Source organism: Zophobas morio, unplaced genomic scaffold (genome assembly GCF_036711695.1).
Source record: "Zophobas morio isolate AGI-343-1 ecotype UQ-CSIRO unplaced genomic scaffold, CSIRO_AGI_Zmor_V1 ptg000019l, whole genome shotgun sequence".
Classification (NCBI taxonomy): domain Eukaryota; kingdom Metazoa; phylum Arthropoda; class Insecta; order Coleoptera; family Tenebrionidae; genus Zophobas; species Zophobas morio.
The window spans coordinates 1,157,311-1,170,574 of NW_026972124.1; the positions used below are offsets into that span (position 1 = coordinate 1,157,311).

Below are 13,264 nucleotides of genomic sequence, written 5' to 3' on the forward strand. Positions count from 1 at the left end.
GCATCGACTGTTAAACCTACTCGAAGAAGTAGGTGCAATGTATAGATGTATTCTGCGAGAGTGCGACATCACAGCAATGTGAAAACAGGAAAACTGTATATACCTACAAAACTCACCACTTTTTAATAATGATAATAATAATAATAATAATAATTCAGACGAGTGATTAATCTAGAATATTCGTAGGTTATTATAACTCGCGACGTCCGTAGTTCTAGTAATTTGTTAACTGTCATTGTCAAAATCACAAATTCCTCTAACGCTGCATAAAACCAAACCTGTGTATCAAATTTCGTATAAAATAGGTATTTTGTGATAAACTGTCCTCAAAGAGTGATAATGGGAACACACACGGTCACAAACACCGCATTTCATGCATAAACGAGTAATAATTCTAAAGAAAAAAATGCAACCTTCGTTTTTGTAAACAATATAAGAAATCCCATCCTACATGGCTTCATATTTAAATGAAAATGTATATACTCATACGTTTACCCCACGGGAATACCAAGTGGAACTGCTGGATAGCGCAAAGAAGCGGAACACGATTGTTTGTTCAAGTACGAGTTCGGCTAAAGCTTTCATAACCATAAAACTCCTACAAGAATTTTCTTACAAAACCAGAGAACCCGGCGGTAAGCAAGCCTTGTTTGTTTTGGATGTTCAGAATGTCCCCATCATGACCTCGCACGTCAAGCTTTTAACGGATTTGTCTGTCGTAAGTATCGGCAAAGAAGACATTCAGTCTCTGGCGTTGCAATCAGCGAACGTTATTGTAACAACGGCGGAAGTGTGTGTGTTGCTGTTCAAGAAAAACCTCGTTTTTCTGAATAATTACAATTTGATCGTCATCGATTGTTTGTATGGGGGACAGCAGTCGCTCGTTAGGGAAATTATGGTACGGTACCAAGCTCTCAAGGCTACCAAACCGAGAATATTAGGTTTGACCGCGGGACTGTTGGGTTCGGAAATGCAGCCGGATCGTTTAGAGGCTGAACTCCAACGTTTAGAGAAATTACTTAGTTCCTCCGTAGATACTTCTAGTGAAATTCTTACATTAATACGCTTATCCTGTCGTCCCCGCGAACGAATAATCGAGTGTTCTAAGCACATTCCAAGTTCTTTACAGGAGAGAATCAAAGCTACAATTCACTCATGTAGAGTATTTCTTAACGATCACCGCTACGACCCTAGCGAAATTTACGACGACGATCTGCTCGAGGAATTCAAGCAAGTACCGGACCCAAAAGAGCAGCCTCTGAATCTCTTCGACGATTTCTTAGAAATACTAGAAGATTTGGGCCCGTGGTCGGCCGATAGAGCCGCTTATAGCATGCTTATCAAAATAGAAAAGCTCAAGGTTAAAGTACCGTACGAAAGACACTACTTACTACTTTGTGTAGCTTCCACAGTATTAGTTTCAATAAGAGCTGAGTGCGAATGGGAGTTCCAGGATCTCACAGACAAAGAAAAAGTTTTGCAATTTTCAACTCCCAAAGTTCTTAGGTTTCTCCAGGTTCTTAAACAGTTCAAACCGACGGGGGAAAGACCCGATGTTTGTGAAAAACCACCGGACGTTAAAGATGTTAAAAAGGGAAAAGGGAAGAACTATAAAGGTCCGAGAAGGCCGTTCATTTCGCGCACGCAAAGCGAAGATATGTTGTGTGCACTGGTTTTCGTTAAGAATCGGTACAAAGCGGAAGCTCTCTTCGCCCTTTTGTGTGTAAGTGTAGCTAAATAGGTTAAGGAGTTTAACGATTTTGTTTAAATCAAAATTGTGTATTGTCGTTGCTTCCCAGGACCTGATTTTAGTGTTAGAGTTTTAATTATTAATTACATAACTGTTAACTGTTAGTAAATGTGCGACAGGATCGTGCTTAAGCAGCCACGCCCGTTCAAGACACATCACAAATTATGCAGACGTTAAATTTTATTGTTGATAACAAAGTCATTGGAAACATAAACAATTAGCGGCAATACAATTGTTGGCATGTGCAGCCTACACTACACTAGTTAAGAGTACAACGACGATGTCAATTATTATGCTTAAGTTCGATCCGGCGCGGTTTAACTTTGAGCTCTAATGGTACTACCGTGACGGATTATACATTTTTTCAGGTCATGTCGAAAAACGACGAAGAGTACTGGTGGGTTTCGGTTTCCTTTTCGGTGAATAAAATCGCCGATCCCGTTCGAGAACCCCGCGAAGCCGAGTCTGAGCACAAGCGTCAAGAAGAAGTACTTCGCAAGTATCGTAGTCATGAATGCAATATTATGATAGCCACTTCCGCGCTAGAACAAGGCTGTGATCTTCCTAAATGTAATTTAGTAATACGTTTCGATTTACCTCAATCATTTCATAGCTACATTCATAGCAAAGCCCGAGCCCGCGCTAACGAAGCCCATTTTCTTTTACTAGCCAACGAGAACGAAGTGCTCGAATTTGTTGATAAATTGGCCGAGTATAACGAAGTCGAAAACACGTTGCTTAAAAGATGCTACAGTTTGGAACCGGATAAAGACGAGGAATTGTTGGCCGACGTAATCTCTTCCGAATGTAAGTCGTACCAGCCGTCTTCGGAACCGGGTGCTAATTCGGTTTCCTTGTCCAACGCGATCGCGTTAGTTAACCGGTATTGCGCGAAGTTACCCAGCGATACCTTCACTAGGTTAACCCCCATCTGGCACGAGGAAAAAGCTGCCAACGGTTACATTTGCTCGGTACGGTTACCGATTAATTCCCCGGTCAAAAAACTCGTCACGAGCCCTCCGATGATCAACATGTTACTGGCTAGAAGAGCAGCGGCTTTCATGGTGTGCCAGCTATTGCACAAGGCTGGGGAACTAGACGATAATCTCCAACCCATAGGGAAAGAAAATTTCAAAGCGAACGAAGAAGACTGGAATCATGCAAGTTTGGATGAATCGGACGAAGAAAACTTGGACCCGAGGCCGGGTACGACGAAAAGAAGACAGTACTACTATAAGAAAGTCGCCGACGCCCTATTACATTGTCATCCGGTAGTTGGGGGTTACACTTATTTTTATAAAATTGTGATGACTTTGACTTGTCCGTTACCCGAAGAACAAAATACAAGAGGACGGAAAATATATCCACCTGAAGAGTCGCCGCAGGGGTTCGGGATCCTCACCTCGAAAGAAATACCAAAGGTACGGCGGTGAATTTTACATGTTTTACTTGTGGCCAAACATCTAACGCGTGTGCTTTTAGATTAGTGCCTTTCCAATTTTCACACGGTCGGGAGAAGTTAGCGTAGATTTACAATTGTGTTCACAAATAGTCGTTATGGAAAATCAAATTCTTAAAATTAGGGAATTTTTAAATTACACTTTCACAAGCGTCCTGCGTCTGCAAAAGTACTTAACCCTCTTCAATCCTGATGCTTCTACAAACTCCTACTTAATTGTGCCAACCATCAGCGGTAAGACATTTCTCGTGTTAGTACTTCATTCTAACCCGTCTCTTTCTAGACCCGGAGGACGGTACTACTTCGGTAGACTGGGATTTCATTGATCTCATTTACGCCAACTTAAACGTACTCCCCGAAATCATTCCCGAAGAGGTACGCAAGTCGTACGACTTCGATTCCGAAAAATACAAGGATGCGGTGGTAATGCCGTGGTACCGCAACCAAGACCAACCCCAGTACTTCTACGTGGCCGAAATTTGTTCCAATTTAAATCCTTCGTCCGACTTTCCGGGTTCGGACTACGCCACTTTCGAGGAGTACTACTTAAGAAAGTACAACATACAAATACAAAACAAAGAACAGCATCTCTTGGATGTCGACCACACGTCCGCCAGACTGAATTTTCTTACACCAAGATATGTCAATCGAAAAGGAGTTGCTTTACCCACGAGCAGCGAAGCTACGAAACGCGCAAAAAGAGAAAAATTGGAACAAAAGCAAATTCTGGTACCGGAACTGTGTGCCATACACCCGTTCTCTGCATCTTTGTGGCGCAAAGCTGTATGTCTACCCTGTATCCTGTATCGAATCAACGCGCTACTGCTCGCCGACCAGATTCGACGGACTGTCGCCATCGAACTAAATCTAGGCAAGCTAGAATTAGATCCGGGTAAGTTTTTTGTTTCTGTTTTAGGAAGTTTCTTCATTCCAACATTGCAGACTTTAAGTGGCAACCGTTAAACTTCGGCTGGTCGTTAGCCGATGTCTTGAAAAAATCCAAAGAAGAAGAGAAGAAGAAACAAGAAAAAATAGAAACCCCTGAAGAAGTAAGTTCCGAAATTTCGAAAATCGAAGATCTCGAAATCGTCGAGCAAATCGGAGAGGACGATCATAGCGACGAAGACGGAGAAATGATCGAGATCGGTACTTGGTCTAACGAAATGGCGCAGTTAGACGGAAACGGGGAGTACCCCGTGGTGAGGTACGCGTCACCCACTAGCTGGATCGATCTTCAGAATACATACGACGATGATTCGTCGTTTTCGGATTCGGATTACTCGGGGAACGAGTCTGAGTCGGAATGGGGCGGTTTGCGAATCGAATTTACGGGAGACAACATTGCGGAGGCCCTAGATGACGAGAATAAAAAAGAAGATGATTTTGAGCTCGTCGATTACTCAAACGTTTGGAAGATCGACGACGATAGCGAGTTGACGCAGTCGTTGAAGAAACAGTTCCATTGGGCGTGTGCAGACAACAAGAAACATATTCTTTCGTCGGGAATATTAATTTCGAAATCAGGAACGTTCCGGAAGAATCCAGAATGTGATACGTGTAATGACCAAAAGATTGAACTTCCGTACGACTGTTCTTTCGATTTCGATAAGTTATTTATTGATGTGGACAAGCGTGCGCCGCTTCAAATTAACTTACCGCCTATTTCCGACCGGAATGAGTACGACATATCAGAAAATTTAGTATTCAAGTTTGATGAGCAGCCTGATTTGGAGCAACATCCGGGACCTAGTCCTAACGTGCTTTTACAAGCTTTGACTATGTCAAACGCCAACGATGGTATTAATTTAGAAAGACTAGAGACTATTGGGGATTCGTTTTTGAAATACGCGATCACGAATTACTTGTATTCCAAATACGAAAATGTTCACGAAGGGAAATTGAGCCATTTGAGGTCGAAGCAAGTGAGCAATCTCAACTTGTACAAACTCGGACGGAGGAAATGTCTTGGGGAATATATGATAGCTACGAAGTTTGATCCGCACGATAATTGGTTACCTCCATGTTTTTACGTTCCAAAGGAGTTAGAAGAAGCTTTAATAGATGCACAGTTTCCTGCGAATTGTTGGACGGTCGCAGATATGGCGGCCACCAGAGACATGACTCTGGACGCTATATGTTCTATGGTACGCGAACGCGGCGAAGCTTTATCTTTAAATAGTATAATTCCATATAATTTGGTCACTCAACATAGTATACCTGATAAAAGTATTGCGGATTGTGTGGAAGCTTTAATAGGTGCTTATTTGATCGAATGCGGACCACGCGGCGCCTTGCTTTTCATGGCGTGGTTGGGCATCAAAGTACTACCTCAGTTGGACGATGGAAGTTATGGGGAAATCGAATTGCCTAAGTCGCCTCTGTCGTATCACGAATCATATCCAAAGGAAGATTTAGAGACGTTGTTGGATGGATACGACGAGTTCGAGAGACACATAGGGTATAAATTTCGGGACCGGTCCTACCTTTTACAAGCTTTAACCCATGCTTCTTTCTCGCCAAATACATTGACTGACTGTTATCAAAGACTTGAATTCCTGGGCGATGCAGTTTTGGATTACTTAATCACTAGACATTTGTACGAAGACTCCAGAATGCATTCGCCAGGAGCACTGACTGATTTAAGGTCCGCCTTAGTGAACAATACAATTTTTGCTTCGTTAGCCGTTAGAAACGGGTTCCATCGGTACTTCAGGAACTTATCGCCCAGTCTGAACGAAGTGGTTGAGAAGTTTGTCAGATTGCAAGAAGAAAGTGGCCACACTCTCGTCGACGAGTTATATTTGGTCGTGGAAACCGAAGAAGTGGAAGACGTGGAAGTACCAAAAGCGTTAGGCGACGTTTTCGAATCTGTCGCCGGAGCTATATTTTTAGACTCGGGAATGTCGCTGGATGCAGTCTGGAAAGTTTACTACAACATGATGAAATCCGAAATCGAACAGTTTAGCAATAAAGTACCGAAGTCGCCGATTCGCGAACTGTTGGAGTTGGAACCCGAAACGGCGAAATTTGGAAAACCGGAGAAACTCGCGGACGGAAGAAGGGTCCGCGTCACCGTGGAGGTTTTCGGGAAGGGAGTTTTCAAAGGTATTGGTAGAAATTACCGGATCGCCAAATGCACAGCTGCTAAGTGTGCGCTCAAAAATCTAAAAAAACGAGGGCTCATAAAAAAAGTTGACGAGACGTAACATTAAGTGCCATTACTTTCCGTTTAGATGTTTCACAAATGTATGTTCGCTTAGTACAATTTCGCGCGCAATATAATCCGTCTATTTTGGATGCAGAACAAATCCTAGAAGAATGATAATCAATAAAGTGTTCTATAAGGTACCACTTAGTACATAGTATTAAGATTTAAAAAATCGTGTTCTATAGAAGTGTTACAAGTTCAAACTTGTGTAAATAATTTATCATATCCGATGCACCCACCCCTAACATTCTACTGCAGCCGTGACTGAAGTGGCTAAGATTCTGTTCGACTAATCTCTACGAACCTTCGTGTGCTATTCTAGTCATAAAATTGAGGTTCTATTAAATCATTTCAAAGTTAGCGTTTACGTGCAACATAGGCCTTAAAGATTCCCAGTAATCTGTGATTTCTAGCACGGTATATTGCGTAAGTGTGACAGTGTCAGGGCAGCTGTTAATAATATTTTTCGTTTCGTTTCGATAAGTTGAGTTTCGAATTTTTACGATCGTTACGCACTTCGGTTGTTTACAACACGGTTTTTTTTACAAAGAATTTGGTAAAAAATGTGATAACTGCTCGTGTGATAGAAGCGATGGTGTACATTAGTTAGGGAAGAAATATTTCAGTTCAATATATTGTAGATAATTATTTTTTAAAGTTTAATTTTTTTGTTCGTTTGATAAAAATGTGTTTTTAATGTAATAAAATTATTCGAAAATCGGTGTATGTACTTTCATCCTGTTACCTCACGTTAACGTCATCAACTCTAGTTCAGATGCACGTTTTGACGTGATTTCCTGCGATCGAGATAAGATATTAGCTTTCAAGAAATCTGTTTTTAAGTCCAAGTTTCGTCAGTGACATTAATTTGACATTTAAAGATTACATTAATCGGATTTAAACTCAGATAATGATATTTCCTGTTAAAATAAAAATTGAATGTCATTTCTACAGGTAAAAGGAGATAACAATTTGCATGATGCTTTGTCAGTTCCCGCCTGGCAAACGGAACTTGATATCTGATGACGTCTGTCTCGTGACAGTTCTGTCAACGTCGATTGACACATAAACTCGAAAAGTTTTAAAAATCGATTTTTTTTTAGTTCGTAGAGTGTTTACGACGAGTGTAATAAATGTATAAAATGAACAACAATCAGAGCAAAGTGCTTGAACACTTTGGAATTTTACTGTCGATGACATTTATCATTATCCTGACATTTGTGTAAAGATAGTAACATGCATTTTTAGATAACTAAAAGTTGTGCTCTTTCAAACTTTGGGTTTTTAATTTATTTATTTTTTTATAGCTAAATTCGATAAGGCCACCACTCGTGAAAAGATATTGTTTTCCTTAACAGTAGCCCGTAATATCAGATTTTGATTAAAAAACACTATGCACTTAGGAGGTCGATAATGATCTAGAATTTTCGACTTAAATTTTTTATGTGTGTGCGTGCTAGCATCATCGCTTAACACAATCGAAGATAATATTGAACAAGCAGAAAAAATGTGCCACTTAACGAGTTACCAAATACGTTTTTTATGTACACCAAATTATATTATAACTGCCAGAGGGTACATGAGTCGCTCAGCGAGACATCAGCGTACGAAATATGTGAATTTCGTAATTTTTGCATTGCCATCTTGCGATCTTTCAAAACCTGCATCTTCGATTTCGCAATAAACCGAAGCGATAACGCAGAAGTCGTTCCGAACCCTAAAATATCAATTTCCCGAAAATTAGGTACCTTATGTAAGGTTGGTGTTTCAAAATCCGAGTACACGTCATAAGCGAACCTCGTTACGAAACGGTCGCCGGGTCGAAACAATACTAACGCGACCTTTTTTCTCGAAAAAGTTCCGCCGTATACGTATGTGGACAAAATTCGTCTGCAGGAAGGCGGCGTTGATCATCTCAAGGTCATCCCTGTTTGAAAGGTAAAACAAGTTTAACACCGCTATTTTAATGTCAGTAGGAGACCTTACGTTTACAATTTCTAATTTAAACTTTCACTTTATTTGTCTGCTATGTTAGCGCGTAAGATATTTCAAACCTTTCCACAGCCTTGGTATTACGGTACAGTTGCAAAAATGCACCAGGAATTCCGATCCGTTCCTTAAGCGCGCTGTATATATTTTTCCCTCCGGTGAAGCCGGGGTCAAATTTTGAAAAATCAAAACCACCACACGTTGTGCAAGCGAGGGCTGCGGTAAAACTCGTAATTCCACATTTTTCGGCTCGTTTCGGTGAGAGTGGCTTACGTGACATACGGTCTGTCTTTAAATTTTTGTGTATTTGTAAAAATCTATGTCTTATCTTGATCATCGATTGCTCGGTTGATAGTTTCTCAATAAAACCATTCAGTTCGAAAGAGAGAGTAATAATCAGTGCGGTAGTGAGTGTCTACGAACGCGTCAAGGCGACTAATGTTTCCTGACGTTCTGCGAGAATTTTGAAACAAACAGTCACAAATCGTACTCGGACAAGTTTGCATCGAGAAAATGCAGTCTTTTGAAGTGATTCGAGAAAGATTAGCGAAACAAAACCAAGACCACCTTTTGCGCTTCTGGAACGATCTCAACGATGAAGAAAAAGAAAAATTCGTTCGCCAGCTGGACACGATCCAGATCGAAAAAGTCAACGAGTTGTATGAGCGGGCGGATTCGTCTTTTCGACAGCTGGAAAAAACATACTTGGATGACAAAATGAAGCCGATGCCGGCTTCTCGCTCGGAATCCGAAGAAAACTGTCCCCCGGAGACATTGGAAGCTTACCGAAACCAAGGTTTCGAAGAAATCTCGCGGGGGCACGTCGCCGTCGTCTTGCTTGCCGGCGGGCAAGGGACTCGTTTGGGAGTCGACTACCCCAAGGGGATGTACTCTGTGGGGCTTCCCTCCGGGAAGACGCTTTTCCAAATCCAAGCCGAACGAATCCGGAGGTTGCAGACCCTGGCGAAAGAGAAGACCGGAAGGTACGGGAAGATCCCCTGGTACATCATGACGAGCGGACCTACCGATAAACAATCTGCGAAATTTTTGGAAAAGAACAGCTACTTTGGTCTTTCCGAAAACGACGTGATCCTGTTTAAGCAAGGTCTTCTTCCGTGCTTCGACTTCGACGGAAAAATTCTCTTGGATGGTAAAGGTTCGGTTGCCCTTGCGCCTGATGGTAACGGCGGGATTTACCGCTCGTTAGCTGCTAACGGCATTCTGGAAGACATGCAACGAAGAGGTGTCAAATACGTCCACGTCCACAGCGTAGACAACATTTTAGTCAAAGTAGCCGATCCCGTCTTCATAGGTTACTGCAGGTCCAAAGATGCAGACTGCGGTGCTAAGGTTGTTCGCAAAAACGGCCCCAACGAAGCCGTCGGGGTCGTGTGTTTGGTCGATAACCGCGTCCAAGTGGTCGAATACAGTGAAATAACCGAAAGAACGGCCAATTTAAAAGACAACAAAGGAGACCTCGTCTTCAGTTCCGGCAACATTTGCAACCACTTCTTCACGGTCGACTTTTTGAAAGACATCGCGAAGCACTACGAAGATAAGCTGAAACTGCACGTCGCCAAGAAGAAGATCCCCCACGTCGACGATGATGGTGTGTTTGTGAAGCCGTCGAAGCCTTGTGGCATCAAAATCGAGAAGTTCGTTTTCGACGTTTTTGAATTTTCGAAAAGGTTCCATACATGGGAGGTTCCCAGGCGAAGCGAATTCAGTGCGATGAAGAATGCCGATAGTGAGAAAAAAGACTGTCCTTCGACCGCGAAAAGTGATTTGTTAACTCTCCACAAGGCTTACATTGAAAAAGCGGGTGGAGTTGTGGAATGTGATAAAGTCGAAATTTCACCGCTTCTGTCGTACGACGGTGAAAATTTAGAAGAGCGTGTCAAAGGAAAAGTGTTTAGTTCAGAAATCGTTTTGAAATCTAATGAAGAAATGTGAATAAATTTGTTTTGGTTAAAAATTAATGTTCCTAATCTAGTTTCGTCGAAAAATTTGCTCTAAAAATAACAATGCTCTGTTTTGATAAATAGAATTATGTACTTGTAAGCGATATTATTGTTTAAAATATTAAGATAGAGTCAGATAACGTTTTTATCAATCAGTCCAATATATTATCTGGTATTTTTTTACTTATCAGTAGTTTTCTAAATGTTTTTAAAAAAACGTTTCACTTATTTATTTATTGTATATTTTGTTTGGGTAAAGGTAAAGATTGTAAAAAATATCATTTTTTTTTAATAAAGAAATGTCACTGAATTGCATTTTTATTTTACGATTCAGCATTCAAGACATGCAAAAGTTCAAGGCCAAAGGAGTGCCTCTGAAGTAACAACAGTATTCGATATTGTTGCTCCGCCCGGTCAATAATTATTATTCAAAATACCTGACTTTTAAATTTGCTAAATAATTTATATAAAAATTTCCATTTTCATTTCTAATATATGGTTATTTACGCAATATTCGAGGTCCACCTACTGCACCTTTACGACAGAGACAAAAAAATTACTTCTCCGCAAAAGGTGAACGACAGTCCGGATAACATTTAGTACGAGTACTGAATCATGAAAGTAAATTTTGTCATCAATGGTAACAGAATATTTATTACATCGAAAGTCAAAAATGTTACATAGTCGTTGTGTAGATTCGTGTTACGATATTCATTTTCATTTATCATAAACGTAATTATCATACTATAAAGACTTAAAGAGTGACGTGATAGGCAACACCTTATACATCACAAGTGTATTTTGCATGGAGATACTATTGCATATTATTTTATTGAAACACCTTGAAGTGAAGCACCTTCAATCAAAAACTCACTTACTTGTTATCTCGAAAATATTATTTTGCTGTACTTTAGTCTAGGTAATTTGCTAATTAATTAACTCACTTCTTTAATGCCAATAAAGTTGGGAGGGTACTATCTATCTCACTTTAGTTATAGAGGAAGGAGCGTTTAAACTGTTCTCGACAATCTTTAGTAAGAAAAAAATATATTTTGTAGCATTTATCGTACAGAGGTCTACAATAGAAATTATGAGTAGTACTAAAACAAACTTATCATATAATAATTAATTTAGCTCTTCAATCTAACTTGATACGTAATAAAATCTCGCTATAAATTAACATTACCTAAAATAACTATCATTTATTGGCTATTTACATAACATACAAGCATATTAACTCCTCTTATTATATGCGTAGTTCTTTCATAAAAATTATTGCCGAAAAACAAGTAACAGACATAATCAGTACTTACAGATATGGATTCACACAGTTGTTACTGTAACCGGGTAACATCTAAACATTTGAAGATATTGTACAAATTTCAACATTGGCCATAAAAACGAATATGAGGGTTTATTTAATAGTACCAATAGTCAAGGTTTGAACATCGTTAAAATTTTAACATAATTACAACACGTAACATATACTTGGAATTGGCAGGTTTAACATTGTTTCCTACATAATATCGTTATACGTAAAAAAAGGGCTTAATTTATTTAATCCGAAATAAATAAGACTAGATACAAACAGCTTTGCAAACAGTTCTACTAACTGTCTTTTTTTGTTGTTGTTTAGTTAGGACATTGACTGCCATATGAGATATGACAGATATGTTGTAAGTTCAGTTACAAACTACTAGGAACAAAATATATTTTTGTACAAGTTGGAATGGCTTTAAGTTAGAGTCATCTAACTTAATTACTCGCAAGTTAAGTGAGTTGATCTTATTAACTTGCATGTAATTCGTCGAAAACCCGAAGATTAGATATGCACTGGATTAAGTCAAACTCTTTGTACACTTGATATGTTACAAAGTTTATTGTAAATGGCAGTCAATGTTTCAAACCTGTTTGAATGCTACACAGAACTGCACGTAATTATTAACAGTACATTTATATACAACCATATAATCTCTAAGCTAAATTTTTAAAATGGAAAATTGAGGAGTACATAATATCAGTCTCACAGTTTTAAATGTTTTAGTATTGCATATGATGCAATGAATTTACATCTGTTAAATTTCGTTATCGTGGCAGAAGTGAATTTTATTTAATTCATTATTTGATATCATGTCCAGGGGTTTCGAATTTACTAATACATGTTGGATACACCCTTCGAATCCCTTGTAATACGCCGACGGTAATCCTTGAGGTAGCGTGGTTGTACCTCCTAAAACCACAATTTCGATTAAATGCATTTTTAAACAAAGGAAACGTTACGTACCAATCCATAATTTAGAATTTGTTCTTAAAGATATGGCACCATACTTCGCTATACCTTTCACCGGCGGCTCTCCGTCGATTGATATGAATCCCGCCCTTTTTCTCCTCCTAATTTGAATCGTGTGCCATTTGCCGTCGTCGATTTTCGTTTTGGACCTGAAAAACACCACGGAATTTAACCGAATTTCAACGAACCGACCGATGTTGCGCAAGATTGCTTTTCGTACCTGATCGCCCAAAACGCATCCTGTTTTCCCAAGTTGTAACTAATCTCCGGATAACCGTTAACCATAGCTATAGAAAAATAATCTTCTTTAATGCTTCTATTCTTGCTTCTCCAGAGCAGAAGAGAGTCTGAAGCGAATGTGCGCAGTTTAATTTCGTATCGGTTGCCGCGTTCCGGCTTTCTTCTGAAAATTCTTCGATTAATGGGCGAATTGTAATGGAAATTTAAAATTAATGCATTTTTGCGACGCTTTCGAATTTCTATCGCTAGGCGAGTCTAGACCTACGATAAGCTTTGAAACGAAATTTTTAAATAATGTGCGATGTCGTATGAGGTCTGAGTAGCATACGAAGTGTTACTTTTAGACCAGGCCAAAACTCGTTTGTAG

General features: G+C 39.7%; 4 protein-coding genes across 10 annotated transcripts in view; 3 read left to right on the forward strand and 1 right to left on the reverse strand.

The window, feature by feature from the left end:
* Positions 1–27: 27 nt before the first annotated feature.
* Positions 28–7,137, forward strand: LOC135131213 (endoribonuclease Dcr-1). Its single transcript, XM_064058822.1, has 5 exons — positions 28–1,723; positions 2,119–3,171; positions 3,233–3,443; positions 3,493–4,101; positions 4,152–7,137. Exons 1-5 carry the CDS (start codon positions 452–454, stop codon positions 6,413–6,415), a joined length of 5,409 nt encoding a protein of 1,802 aa, XP_063914892.1. The 5' UTR covers positions 28–451; the 3' UTR covers positions 6,416–7,137.
* Positions 7,138–8,275: 1,138 nt separating this feature from the next.
* The window catches only part of LOC135131219 (pancreatic triacylglycerol lipase-like), a 173,906-nt gene continuing 168,917 nt past the window's right edge, over positions 8,276–13,264 (forward strand). The window contains exon 1 of the mRNA XM_064058836.1: positions 8,276–8,355. Within this exon, the coding sequence (XP_063914906.1) occupies positions 8,291–8,355 (65 nt within the window). The 5' untranslated portion in view covers positions 8,276–8,290. The remainder of the gene's footprint in view (positions 8,356–13,264) is intronic.
* LOC135131218 (UDP-N-acetylhexosamine pyrophosphorylase-like) lies at positions 8,467–10,677 on the forward strand. The gene has a single exon (XM_064058834.1). The coding sequence runs from the start codon at positions 8,920–8,922 to the stop codon at positions 10,357–10,359; it is 1,440 nt and encodes a 479-aa protein (XP_063914904.1). The 5' UTR covers positions 8,467–8,919; the 3' UTR covers positions 10,360–10,677.
* Positions 11,406–13,264, reverse strand: part of LOC135131212 (agrin-like) — a 147,729-nt gene continuing 145,870 nt past the window's right edge. For all 7 annotated transcript variants that reach the window (XM_064058820.1, XM_064058817.1, XM_064058815.1 and 4 more), the window contains 3 exons: positions 12,878–13,060; positions 12,652–12,806; positions 11,406–12,597 (listed from right to left, as the gene is read on the reverse strand). In XM_064058820.1, coding sequence (XP_063914890.1) covers positions 12,443–12,597; positions 12,652–12,806; positions 12,878–13,060 — 493 coding nt within the window. In that variant the 3' untranslated portion in view covers positions 11,406–12,442. The remainder of the gene's footprint in view (positions 12,598–12,651; positions 12,807–12,877; positions 13,061–13,264) is intronic.